We start from the raw sequence: 13217 nt of genomic DNA on the forward strand, positions 1-13217 counted from the left end.
GGTTGCGGTTCGTGAGGTGCCTTTTGCTCTTACTCAGAGGTGTTTTTGGAGCTCGGGGGGATCGCCTCTGAAGTGGGGCTCCCGCCACCTCTCAGCCTTCGCCGTCACCCCGAGGAGAAGCGGCTACGCTCACCTCCGCAGGGCACCCCTTATAAAGTGCCCCCTGGGGTAAGCTCCAGGCATTGGTGTCAGCGCGATTAGGGCTTAGAGAATTATTAATCATAATCATCCAGGGGTAATTGGCTTTCCTGGGAAGGTATTAAGGTGACACCTGTTTCTGGCCTGCGCTGTCATTGTTGGAGACCACGGCTCATGGTCGTATATAAAGAGGTAGCTCTGCACCGCACCTTTCATTTGGGAGGGCCCAAACCAGACGGCAGCTCCACTCGCACAGCCTCGCTCCTCAGCATGGCTGTGCTCCCCCGGGAACAAGGGTTTGGGGTGGGCCCTGCACCCATGGCAGTCTTGGCACCCCACGATCCAGAGCTGGACATCCACAGCTCACGCTGCCGTCGCCCAGGGGGAGGCACTTGCCCCCCCTGTCCCCCAGGTCCCTCCATGGGCTCTCAGGGGTGCGCTGCCCATCCATGTGAAATGCCTCAGTTTCCCCACAGAGCGGTACCGGGAATGGGATGCATTACCATCGGGTTGCCAGGTGGAGGGTGCCAAGGAAAGACAAGGCACACAGGGATCCTTCTCTTGGCCGCACTTTCTCAAGGCTCCCAGGCTGAGCTTTCAGCTCTTGCCAACAAACAGAAGCTCCTTTCCGTCCCCCACTAACAGGAGGGAAGTTCATGGTTCAAAACCTGACAACTGTGGGTTTGGGGGCTGCAGATGGTGGCTGGGCTGGGCTGGGCAGATGTGGTGTGGTCTGTCAGTGATAGAGGGGTGTCCCAGGCCCGTTCTTACAAGGGGAAAGCGGGTCCATGACACCAGTTAGTCCCCACTGGAGAGCCGTCCCCACCAGAACTGCCGTTCCCTGTGGGAGGCTGAGGAAGGGTGCTCTCAGGCAGCACGAGCATCACCAGCCCTTCTTCCACATGCTCTCAGCCACCTCTTTTTCCACTACAGGATTTGGCTGGGGAGGTTTGAACACCACAGTGAAACATGGACCCCGCTGGCATCTCCCCTGTACCATCTCCCCTGTGCCTGGCTTTGTACATGGGTTGGGTCATGCCAATTACATTGGTAATACCTAATAAATAACCTAGTCCATCTGTCCTGGACAGGTATCATTCTGCACTGGTGCTGAGAAGGCTGCTGGACAAGGGCACTGAAGGGAGGTTCTGAGCTGAAGCCAACACTCAACTTCATATGCTAGTTGACAGACATCTTCGGTCTCCCTGAAACCTTGCAGAATCATCAAATTCCACAGGGGAAGCCGTTGTTGGAGCCTCCCATGTCCTCCGTGTCTCTCTGTCTCCCCACTCAATGCACTCAATTGTGCTTGAAACCTTCTTTGTGCCAACCAGCAACTGAGTTAGACATTATCGTAATTTTTCAGAGGCCGTGGGACAGCATGTACAGCAGAGTGAGCACAATGAAGCCAACCAGAGGATCTCTCTTCTGGAGAAGGTGATTCCTTCCAGTTCACACCATCGTGATTAATCTTTTAAGCTCCAAAGCTATTTTCCCCAGCTCTTCTCTTTTTTCCACCACTTATCACCTTTCTCATTAGCACTCGATAACATTCCAGCTGGCAGGCAGGTACCAGCTGGTTCCCCCACAGCAGCTAGGCAAGGACTGTCTGCTCTGCCCCTTGGTAGGGGACAGAGGCTGGAGGGGACCTGAGCACCTCCCCTTGCTGTTTTGGCTGCAGCCGGGGGCTGAGCTGAGCGTTCCTTGCAGCCAGGAGCAGAGCAGTGGGTAACTGGGTGCCTCCCCCAGCACAGCAGGATGTGCCAGAGCCACTGGAGCTCACGGGTGCAAGGTGGGCAGAAGCTCACGTCCCCTTGGCCTTAATAAACTTCTTTCAGTCCTGGCCTAGTTTTTACCAGTGTTCCCCGTGGGTTAGTTTAGCACATGCAAAAAGTTTAAAGGCAAAAAGCACAAAGCTCTGTACTCTCTTTAAAGAAGAGACCAAGCTGAGAAACCTTCACTCTAAGCAGGGAAGGTCTAAAGGAGCTGAAGTGCTGGCACCACGAACAAAGGAAGACCTGGCTGGCTGTAACCAAAGGCAGGCCACGATCACTCTGGACAGTCCCAAAGGTCTTCCTTCATGTTAATGTGAAAATACCACATCCTTACACACACTCCGCTCATCCTAAGTCCCTCTCAATTAACTTTTCACACGTGTTGCCAAGGCCAGAGCAGTGCCACTATCTAATTGCAAATGCAGCTGTTCATAGTTGTACCTGGGCATACAAGAAGGATTAAAGGTTTATCTTCCCAATACACAAATATGCCACCTTAAGCTCTGATGCAATAAGCCACTGCTGAGGTTAGCAGCTGCTGCTCGGAGCTTAGGGCCTGGCGTGCGTCACCGCTGGAGTACAGCAGTGGGACAGCCAAGCAGTAATGAGGTAGAACAGGGCAAATGGAAGAAAACAGTTGGTCAACCACTCACAATAGCTTCAGACAAAAGCACCGTGGTGGGACTTCTTGTACGTCCAGGGACTCCTTATCATGAAATTACCTGAAAGGTTCAACAGCACAAGGCAGTCTGGAACAGCACAAGGCATCTTCACAATGTATGAGACGTGTTGAGTATGTTTTTGCCTGGAAAAGCCCAATACACTTTTCAAACCTAGACTGTATTCACAGAGTTGTTTAAAAAAAGAAAAAAGCTTTCTTGTTTGATCCATTTTGTCTGTGTCACGGCAAGCCCTACCTATTTATTTTTATAATTTTTCATTCCCACTAGCTCTGCAAAGCCAGCTTAGTTCCAGGAGAACGAGCTGAATTCCATTCTGGCTCACGTCTCAAACAGCATTGTTTATCCATGTCAGTCGCAAAGTCTTCATTGCAAACAGTGACAGATGAGTCAAAAAGCAGACGAGTGATAATTAGAACAGACTGTTTTTGAAGTGGTAAATTAAGCAAACTTGGTCAGGAACCATTGAGGGACTCGGAAACCCTGTAGTGCCATTGCAGTGTCACTTTCAAGAGGAACTCAAGCAGACATGGAGACATCACTAGTTTCACGTACAAAGTGCTGTTTACACGGTAGCTGCTTTACCAGCACCCAACCACCTCAGCCAATAGCTTAAGACAGTAGAGAATCATTTCCCACTCAAAACAAAGGGAGGCTGTGGCAGACAGGATGTCATAACAACAATAGAACTCATGGTACCATGGGCACAATTTATACTGGATTAAAGTCAAGAGACCTGTCGCTTCCCAGCTCAAATCCAGCCCAGCTCATTACCTGTGCAAATTCTCCGTCAGAGAACTACTCAGTGACCCTCCTCAGGAGATTCAACTACCCGGGAGCATGATGGTGGGCTGGGTCTGGCTGGGATGGGGTTAACTTTCCTCACAGCAGCCGTGTGGTGCTGTGTTTTGGATTTGTGTCTAAGCCAGTGTTGACAATGCACCAGGGCTGTAGCTATAGCTGAGCAGTGCTTGCACAGCACTGAGGTTTTCTTTTTCCCTGCTCTGTCCCCCCCAGTGATAGGCCAGAGGTGGGCAAGAAGTGGGGAGGGGACAGAGCTAGGACAGCTGGCCAAAGGGGCAGCTGGCCACACCAGATGATGTTGTGCTCAGAAATAAAAGCTCAGGGAAAGGAGGAAGAAGGGAGGATGTTGTGTTTGTGGTGTTTGCCTTCCCAAGTAACCGTTACTCATGCTGAGGTCCTGCTCTCCAGGAAGCAGGCTGGATATCTGCCTGCCACTGGGAAGCAGTGAATAAATTCCTTATTGCTTTGCTTGCACACACAGCTTTGCTTCACTTATTAAACTGTCCTTATCTCAACCCAGGAGCTTTTTTGCTTTTGCTCTTCTGATTTTCTCCCCAGTCCTGCAGGAAGCGGGGGAAGTGACCAAACTTCTTGGAAGGGGGCTTAGCTGCTGCCTGGGACTGACCCACCATGTTTGGTCAAGCAGCTGCATCATTAAAATCCCCTCAGCATCAGCAAGAGGCTGAAGGAGAAGGCAGCAGGTACATCTCCTCTCACGTCTACACATTGTTTGCCCATGGCTCTGGACTGAAACAATGCCAGGGAAATAGTGCTCAGAAATACCTCTTTAGCACATCACTCCACTGGACAGCACAAGGGCCAAGGGATCTGCGCGAGCTCAGACAGGCGTGTGCGCCCACACCACGAAGGTACGCTCAGATCACAAACGCCACAAGAACTGACAGGACACCAGGAGTCACGGGAACTATCCCATGATTTCAGTACCACAGCAAGTTACATCACTTAACGATTTTCTCAGCAGACAATGAAGAACCCTCCTACCTTGGGTACAGAAGAGGCGCTGTGGGAAACCACTGGCTGACTATGAGCCCTCAGCTGCTTGGGTATTCCTGCCTGGCACCCTGACATATTTGTAAGCGTGCAAACGTATTCAGTTTAGCCCATGGGGTCAGTGGTGGTTCTTTCATTAGTAGTGAACAGGCTGCTGTTACTAGGATTACATACGCGGCAGTGGGCAGTTGAGGTACTTATGTCTGGGTAGCTTGGTTAGCATGAAATGCGTATTTCCATGCACAGCCTGGCATTTTGCATTTTAACAAGGGTGAATTCTACACAGATTAAAAGCTTCGAGCCCTCTCCACTCAGTGTAGCTGTGAGATGGTCCTCAGTGCCAAGAGCAGTGTAACTTTTAAGATCACTCTTTAAGATCTCTAAACTTTAATGCTGTTCTTGCCAAAATAGAATAGAAAGAAAAAAGAAATACAGGCTCAGAAACAGCAGCATTATAGCAAATTCCAAGACGAAGAGTAGTGAAAAATAGTCCCATTTATTTTAAGATCTGTCAATAACGGGTACATATTAAGAAGCAAATCAAGTCCTACACAAGTTGGAATAAAAACAACAATTACTTCAAGGCTGCACTTGACCCTAGAAACATTCCTGTAAAAATCTGTGGCACTTCAGCTGCTTGCCTGGGAAATGTAGAAGACATTGACAAACAGACATTTTCATTTAAAAAAAAATAGTTACATTTCTTCAACTCAGTTCCACTCTTATGTACAAACTAGAACAAGGTGACTTAACTAAGTTGTTAGGAAAACTCTATGAATCTAAGAAGTGTTTTGCCAAGCCAATAGGGAAGTCTGTCAGTTGAGGTATAAGATTGTTTTTCTTCACTGGTTTGACTCATCTATTCTCCGTCGACAGAACGGACAACAATTATGCTGGAGTACGAGAAGCTCATAGTCCTCTGTGTGAAACATCTGTTAATTGGGAACAGATTTAGGGACAAGTTAGCCTGTGACTAACTCAAAGAAAATGCAAACTGAGCTCAATGGCTTCTCTATGGCACAGACATTCTGAAGCTACCATTACAAGAGAATTGCTCTTCTTACTTTCAATTGCTTGAGAGCTATAACCTGGCATAGAGCAGGTTATAGCTCTCACTTCACAGACCGCACAGAAGCATTTCACAGACCGCTGCCAATGTTGCTGAAGAGGCACTAACCAATTAATTACTTTTGCAGAAGGGAGGACAAAATTAGACAGTTTCTGTGTAAGCAAACGTGACTGAATTCTGGTATTTCAAAAAGCCACTCATGAGAGGGAGAGGGACTGAACCACAAGCTAACTGAGTTACTGACTGATTTTCCCAGCTAGAGCAGGCTGAAAGTCAGAAGGGCAGAGCAAAAAGAAATAAATACAAATCTGCATTTGTTGTTCAGCCAAGGTTTGCTCGAGAGGCTCTGACTTGCTGTCAGTGCAACCTCTCAAATTCAGCTACCTCAAAGTTTTCAGAAGGCAGCTGTTCCTCTGTGCATCACACAGCTTATTTTTTGGTTTTCATTGCTTTCTCTGTCTCCACATTGTTCAGGAATTTGTTGAATACATTTTAAAGTATGAGGTTTCCATGATAGGAATTGTTTCAGGCATAGGGTTCTCAGTAGGGTTTTTTGTTTTGTTTTTGTTTCTTTTTTTAAACCTCTCCATGAAAACTCTACCTGAAAACATGATGGACACATGGTAATGGAGGCATCTGGTAGCAGGGAACGGTAGTACTGCCACCGCAATGGCTTTGGCCAGCGTTTAATCAGGACGTCCCTCCGGCTCATTGACTGGAGAACAGCACGATTCACAATCACTGGAACAAATTCTGAGCCTCCTTGCTGCAGGAGAGCAGGTTTAGAAAGAATTACTGTTACCAACTGCAAAGCCCTTTGAGGATTAATAAGATCTGGTAAGAAGCAAAGTAAAATTCAGTAGAAAAAGCTGAGTCTAGTCCCACCAAACTCACTGTCAGTTTTATCAATACCTTCAGCGACAGAAGCATCCAGCCACATCTCTAACTTGGTTTCAGTGAGCTTCCATTATTCATTTTAACACAATTCCTTGTAAATAACACCCATGCCCACAGCCTTTATTAAAACCTCACAGTAACAACTGTTTTATAGGTATACTGCCTAGACACAGAAATACCCTGGGGGACAGCCCCATTGTATCATTTTATGATGATAAAACCAAATTCCAGGAATGTTTACTTTAAGATCTTTGTTGTTTTGTGGGGTTTTTTGTTTGGTTGGTTTGGGGTTTTGGGGGGTTTTGTTTTTTGTTTGAGAGAGGAGTTAACTGGTAAATCCCTTTTCCTCTCAAGTTCCATCCCTCTCTTCCAGTCCCCTGCTTTGTATCTCTCTTGTGGTAGTCTTTGTAACACATTCGCACCAGAAGAGCAGCATGGATTGTAAGTTAAAATTTTCTATTCATTTCTGTTGGTAGCAAGAAAGAAACAACTGGAAGGTACAGGGAAGGCTCTTACCTCAAAGCTCAGTTTTGCTGTAAAGGGATCATCATCTTCACTAGTATCTGTATTGTCATCAAGCCTCAAACTCTGTGCATCTAGATGCATTTCTTAAGGAAGAAACAGAGCTCCTGTAAAACTAGCTGTCCTCATAGTAGCTAGCACTCACAGAATAAATATGAAAGCATACCAGCAGGACTGGTATCCTTGTTGCTCCAGAGGGTCAGAGTATTCTCAGATTGCTACAGTGTCTAGATTATTATAGAAAGTACTAGAGAAGGGCTTGCTGTGATTCACAGTGACTGGGGAAATTTATCATTGCAGCTGCTGTAGAATGGCAAAACTGACCACAGCCAAGTATGAGATCAGCTCTGCCTTCTTTCCCTCTCTGCCCCCTTCTGACAGATGACAAAAAGCAAATGAAGCAACCTATTTAAATTACATTTTGAGCAGCTTTAGTCAGAGATTGTGTTTTCTTATGCATTACTCTGCACCTAATATTATATGGCCCCCAGAGCAACTGGGAGCTCTGGATGCCAAAGCATTACAAAACAGATTCCAATAGGAATGGTTATGAAGAAAGTCCATGCTGGTTTCCCTTGGCTAAGAGAAGGCACCCGCTAAAGCAAGCTGTTATTGGAAGTGAATAACACACTTCAGATTCTCCCCATTCTTTACAGAAAGCAGTTAAAACAGAATAAGTAAAGCACATCATTCCATTGTTAAAAAGAAATATTTTGCATGATTAGAAAACTCTTCCCGATGAAAAAGCTTTATGAAAATATTAGGTTTAGTTAATATATCACTTTGGTTGTTATACTAACTTGAAAAGGAAACACGATGCAATTGTACTCACATCAGTCATATGACAAAAAGAAAATTTTAAACCGGGAGGGTGGGGGTGGATTTCAAAATTGTTCCTTTTTTCCCTAAGAAAAGAACTGGAAACCAATTTTAAATCGAAAGGATACGGTCACTCATCATCTCTTGCCATTTATTCTCTCTTTTATTCAATCTTGGAGCTTCAAGATCAATGAGCGCTACAGCTTCTTCATCTGTGATGCCATCTTCCAAATAGAACTCAACCAGATGCAGTACTTCTAAAGGGGTGTGAAAAGCAAGGAGCATTTGACCTGCAAGAACTCACAAAATGCCTCCTAGAAGATATCGCGCCCCTTAAGAAATGAACACCCTCGGGCTTCTATGATGGTGGTGTTCTGCCCACATGTTCTCATGAAGCAAGTTAAATAAAATAAAATTAAAACAAACCAAAAACCCCTCAACTTCTCAAAGGATTGCATCTGTGTTAATGAAACACTTTATACATTTGGTGTCTCATAATAAAGCAAGGCTTTACTGCTGCTGCTATCTTGCAATGGAATCCAACTATCCCTGGGACAAGAAGTAGCCACTTAGTCAAATCTAACAACATTAAAATGAAATGTTTGTTTGTCCAAATAAAATTGCAAAGAGAACAAATTAAGTACTAACCTACTCTGTTCAGTTAACATTTATCTACTTGAAAAGCATAACCAAATGTGATATTCCAACGCACCATAGGAGGAAGCAGAGAAGACGAAAGGTTGTCTGCAGTTAATGCAGACGTTCCCCAAGTTATTTAGCAAAGGGTTGTTGGTAGAGCACCTATAACACAAGGGCACAAGCTCCTGCAAAAACACATACAGAGCACAGTAATCGTAAACAGATCAGCACACCCTGAACTCTTTGTTTTCAATTAAATATGGGCTCCTTAGGTTTACACCACTGATATTACATTAGCACTATCTGGAGAAATACTGCTGTGAAATCAGATCCTTTAACATCTGAAAATGCTTTCCCTTTTTAATAAAACAGCAAGTTTTCACATTAAAAATAGCTTTCTTCACCATTCTAACAATTAAATTTTCACCTTGCCTTTACAGTAACAGAAGCAGAATTCTGCATCAAATAGTGACAAAAGAAGTCGAAGAGAAGGTTACCGAAGCAAAGTTTTTTTGCTCTAAGGTTTGGTCAAATTGTAGTTCTCCAATTAATCCATCTCTCTTCTTTTCAAGAGCACAGTTATTTTAGGCAGTTCTTAAGATTGTATTTTCTATTATTTCAGGTGGCCAGGTGCGTGTTCACTTGCACAATGCAATTTATTTTTAGTGAGTACTCCATAAGACATGGCTTTATAGAGCACTGCAGAAAGTCAGACTTCAGTTAAAGAAGAAAAGGTGTTAAAATAAGACTTAAGGAAGGAAGGTCATTCAAGGGGTAGGGGGAGGAGGGAAGGAGTGCTAGGAGCAGGACAAATGAAAGTGACCTCCAGCTGAAGAGAGAGACAAAGACTGTGGAGTAATTGCATGTGGATCGGAGAGAAAAAGGCTTGAAAGAATTAATAGGCAGAGAGGAAGGTAGATGCAAGACAGGAGAGGGAGGATGGAAGCTGCCCATAAAGAAAGGACTGTTTTTAGTTTGTTCTCAGGAGCAAAGGAAGTCTGATTTGAAAAATAACAATAAAAGGACTGTGTTTCCAGCAGAAATATATCAGAGCTATGCATAATATATTTCAGATTTTTTTGTGCATACAGCAACTCAGATTCTTGGATTAGGCCACACATTAATGATTAACATGAAACACATCACAACTTACTTCACTGTCATGGAATGGCTTGGATCGGATTGTCAGGCTGCCCAGCTCAATTGATTTCTGGAACCTCGCTGGGATCTGCAGGCCCTGTAACTTGTCGTAGGCATGACGAGCCAGTTTATATGCACCAAGAGCTTTACTCTGTTTTGCCAGGGCAAATAATGTATTGCTATAATTTAATTAAGGAATAAAAATACAAATGGCATTTAGGAAAAACTGCAATACTCTTTCTAATCAGAGAAGTTGTGCAACGAAGCATATCCAACACCAGTACCTCAAACAGGCTTTAACAAGAGAAATATATTTACATAACTCCATTTAAAAACAAGTGGGAAAGAACTATCAAAATGTCTGTGGGCAATTATTAGCAAGGTAAGGAATTGACCTGACATAAACATTGCTTTGCTTAAATATTCTGACTCCATTTACAAAATTTCAGGAATTGTAGGGTGAATGGATTTTCCCCCAGCCAAAAAAAAAAAAAAAAAAAAAGAAATTTAAAAATCTTATACCACCAGCAACCCACAGATACCAACTAAATACACATGATCTTACTGGAAATAAAGCATAACTTCTGTGTCATTGACCAAGGGTTGTCTTTCCTTTTCACCAGTGTGTAACAGTAACTGCTGTTTAGAAAGCTACCAATCACAAGGCATGTTATGAAAGACTTTATGAAAGATTATACATTTATAAGTGAGGAAGTTATGAAAAGGAAAGCTAACATCCCATCCAAAGCCATAAATGAAGTGAAAACATGAAAATCAGGCCTCCCTGTGGCATCCAGTGACCCTTCTTGTTATCTTCTACAGACAGGTGCATTTCCACAGGGTTCACACAGAGCATTTATGAAGTACTCTCCAAAGATGCAATATGCACTAACAAAGCTGTGCAAATGTTAGCCTGACAGACACTACACAGCTACACCAGCCACATGTGAAGCAAAAGCTCCTGGGTTTTTTCCCCCCCTCTCCTGTCTCAGTTCAGTCTCCTTGCAACAACACTGTCAAGATGCAGAGCCAACATCCTGTTGCAGTGACTGGTATCCTAGAACTTGCTTCTCTGACAAAGGTGATACACCAGACTGGGTGGGTGGTTTTGAGAATTACATGTTAGTTGATTTGTACAGCTCTCCAAAACTATTTAAAAAAGAGGTAGCGCCGTTAAACACACAGTGGTTTGAAGATGCTGATTGTTTCCTTAGGGACAAAAGTCAGTCTCCATTAACTATAACCAATAGCTGAAACGGAACATACCCTACAGGAGATCTCTGCATTGTGGATCAACATCAATTATTCCTTTCATGTATCTCACAAGATAACGTCTAGATTTTGTACTCTATTGGAAGGATACACTTTTGAGATCCCCAAAGGAGTCTCCTTTGTTAAGCTGTGAAGCAGAAACCTGGAAATATTGAAGAGGGTTTCAGGCAAGTGGAAACTGAAAGGCTCCTCCTGCAGCATGAAAAATACAGACACATATTTCTAAGCTGGAAAATCAACAACTCTCATCACTAAGCATCGCAGCACCAGGCATCTCAAGTACTGTGTTTCTTTCATACAGTTGCAAAAAGAAGAGGTGCTGACAGGATATAGCAAGTGGATTTTGCATGTCTTTATCACCAAAGCTCATGCCTGCTACATGCAGAAAAAGAGAGAGAGAGATCCATGTAGCTAAAACAGAATCTTTAAAAAGGCTATTTAAAAATGAGGGCAGACTGGCCAGCAATAGCGTAGAGTCTCCACCACTGTAAGGTCTGAAGCAGTCTGACCAGCAAAGACCTCCATAGCACAGAATCTTCTTTTGGGCAAGGGCTCAGATCAAGGGTTCTCAAATGTTTTACAAAAGATATTTTCACCAACAGTGGTGGCAACATTACTATAATTGCTGGAAGTAGCAGGAGCTCCTCACTCATGACTGCTTATCATTTTGGAGTAGTTTACACACATCACTCCTGATAGGCGTACCACACTGCGGGAATCCCTAAGCTAGGGTGCCTTCTTCTGTTCAATCTTGTTTTCCCCATGATTAAAGGAAAAGCTGACCGTAGCCTCAGAGGCTACAGTCACTGTGGAAACAAACCAATATAGCTAGCAAAAAAGGGCTGGGGGTGGGAAGTCAGTCATCATCATATCTTCTACCCACACTGAGACAAACACAGATCTGCCAAAACTGCACTGCAGGTTTTAGGAACTAAGACAACAGAAGTTCTTGTACAGTACAGCAGAAGGCTGTATAATACAATAAAGAAATGAAGTTACTATACAGTATCACTAATCTACACTCAATATTTAATTGCCTGAAAAGTCATTAATTATTCCTAGTTATTTCTGGACTCCCTAAAGAAAAATGCTCAGGAAGCATAAATACACAACTTCTAAAGTGAATATCTTACAGTGTATCTTTGAATAGAGTGATAGACATGGTAAACTTCTGCCAAATGCTGGAAGTGATGAAACTTCTGTAGCATTTCAGTCTTCTGTTGTTCATTCTCTGCAGGAGGCAAAGGCATTAGTATAAGTCTCCAAGATGAGTCTATGAGACTCAGTTGGAAGAAAACAGCATATTATTATTTTAGCACCAGCACTTCCAAAAGAGGTATGTACCAGTTCAAGTGTGTCCCATCTACCTGTGCAAACCACACGTTATACAAACTTGCCATTTTTCTGAGCAAATTTCTGGTCTAAAACAACCATGGTAAAACACAAAACAGTTGAGGCAATGGTTTTAACATAGCTAGGGGCTATAGCTTAGTTAGAGGTAGAAAATCATAGGTGTGCATCACTAGAAATCTCATCCATAACTTCAGAGTCTACAAATAAAATGAGTTTTGAAACATTTATTTCATAAATATTAAATACACTACTAAGCTAATTGGAAAAGTTTGCATCTCTATAAAATACCCGAGATCAGCACTACAATGCATCAGCTGAACAAAAAAAAAAAAAAAAAAGAGGTACTTATAGCACCAGGCAAACGGCAGTATTATCAATCTTCTGTATTCATTATTACTAAATTACACCTATTAACTACTGGCTCCACCTCTCTCCCACTGAAATACATTCAGAAGACAGGATGATAGCTAACAGACAATCAGTTTTATCTCTGTTGGCAGAAATAATTTGTAAAGTACGTCTCCAACCTATGTTCAAATACTAGATGTATCCTGGAGTGTAAGATCATCTTTTATTTACTAGTACTTTAATCCTCCAATCACTTCTCTAGTTAAAGTGTGTTGTGGGAAGGTACATGGGGATACATGGTCCCAGGAGACACAATTTTGATTCTAGTCAGGTTTCAAAAGGAGGCCTATGCATGCTGATGATGCTGTTTTGCTTATTTGTTTTAAATAAGCACATGGGAAAACCAGGGGGACTACAAAAATAGCACAAGCCAGAGTTATGCACAGCATTAAAAAAACAAAAACAAAGCCACACAACAGTGAAGTAGTTGCAGCAATGCTATCACAATTCAGTAATTGTTTGTCTACATGCACAAGAAGGTAACAAATATAAACTTCCTTTCAGTTACTTACCTTGGGCTATATCTAAACACTGCATGGAAAGCATCCAATAATAATAGGCTGCATCGTTAAATCGGCTTTCAACCACAGCATTGTGCGTTAGCTGCTCCAGCACTCTTACAGCTTCACTCTGCCTGCCAGCCTTGTGAAATGCTACAAAGACGGCCAAAACAAAGAGGATTTTACAGTG

At 43.4% G+C, this 13217-nt stretch overlaps 1 protein-coding gene across 4 annotated transcripts in view; it reads right to left on the bottom strand.

Moving 5' to 3' along the window:
* Positions 1-4885: 4885 nt before the first annotated feature.
* The window catches only part of IFT122 (intraflagellar transport 122), a 33926-nt gene continuing 25594 nt past the window's right edge, over positions 4886-13217 (bottom strand). For all 4 annotated transcript variants that reach the window (XM_075513837.1, XM_075513836.1, XM_075513839.1 and 1 more), the window contains 9 exons: positions 13040-13180; positions 11900-11997; positions 10858-10958; positions 9508-9673; positions 8428-8539; positions 7844-7972; positions 6891-6970; positions 6079-6243; positions 4886-5340 (listed from right to left, as the gene is read on the bottom strand). In XM_075513837.1, coding sequence (XP_075369952.1) covers positions 5251-5340; positions 6079-6243; positions 6891-6970; positions 7844-7972; positions 8428-8539; positions 9508-9673; positions 10858-10958; positions 11900-11997; positions 13040-13180 — 1082 coding nt within the window. In that variant the 3' untranslated portion in view covers positions 4886-5250. The remainder of the gene's footprint in view (positions 5341-6078; positions 6244-6890; positions 6971-7843; positions 7973-8427; positions 8540-9507; positions 9674-10857; positions 10959-11899; positions 11998-13039; positions 13181-13217) is intronic.

This window comes from Mycteria americana, chromosome 11 (genome assembly GCF_035582795.1).
Source record: "Mycteria americana isolate JAX WOST 10 ecotype Jacksonville Zoo and Gardens chromosome 11, USCA_MyAme_1.0, whole genome shotgun sequence".
In the NCBI taxonomy this organism is placed as follows: Eukaryota; Metazoa; Chordata; class Aves; order Ciconiiformes; family Ciconiidae; genus Mycteria; species Mycteria americana.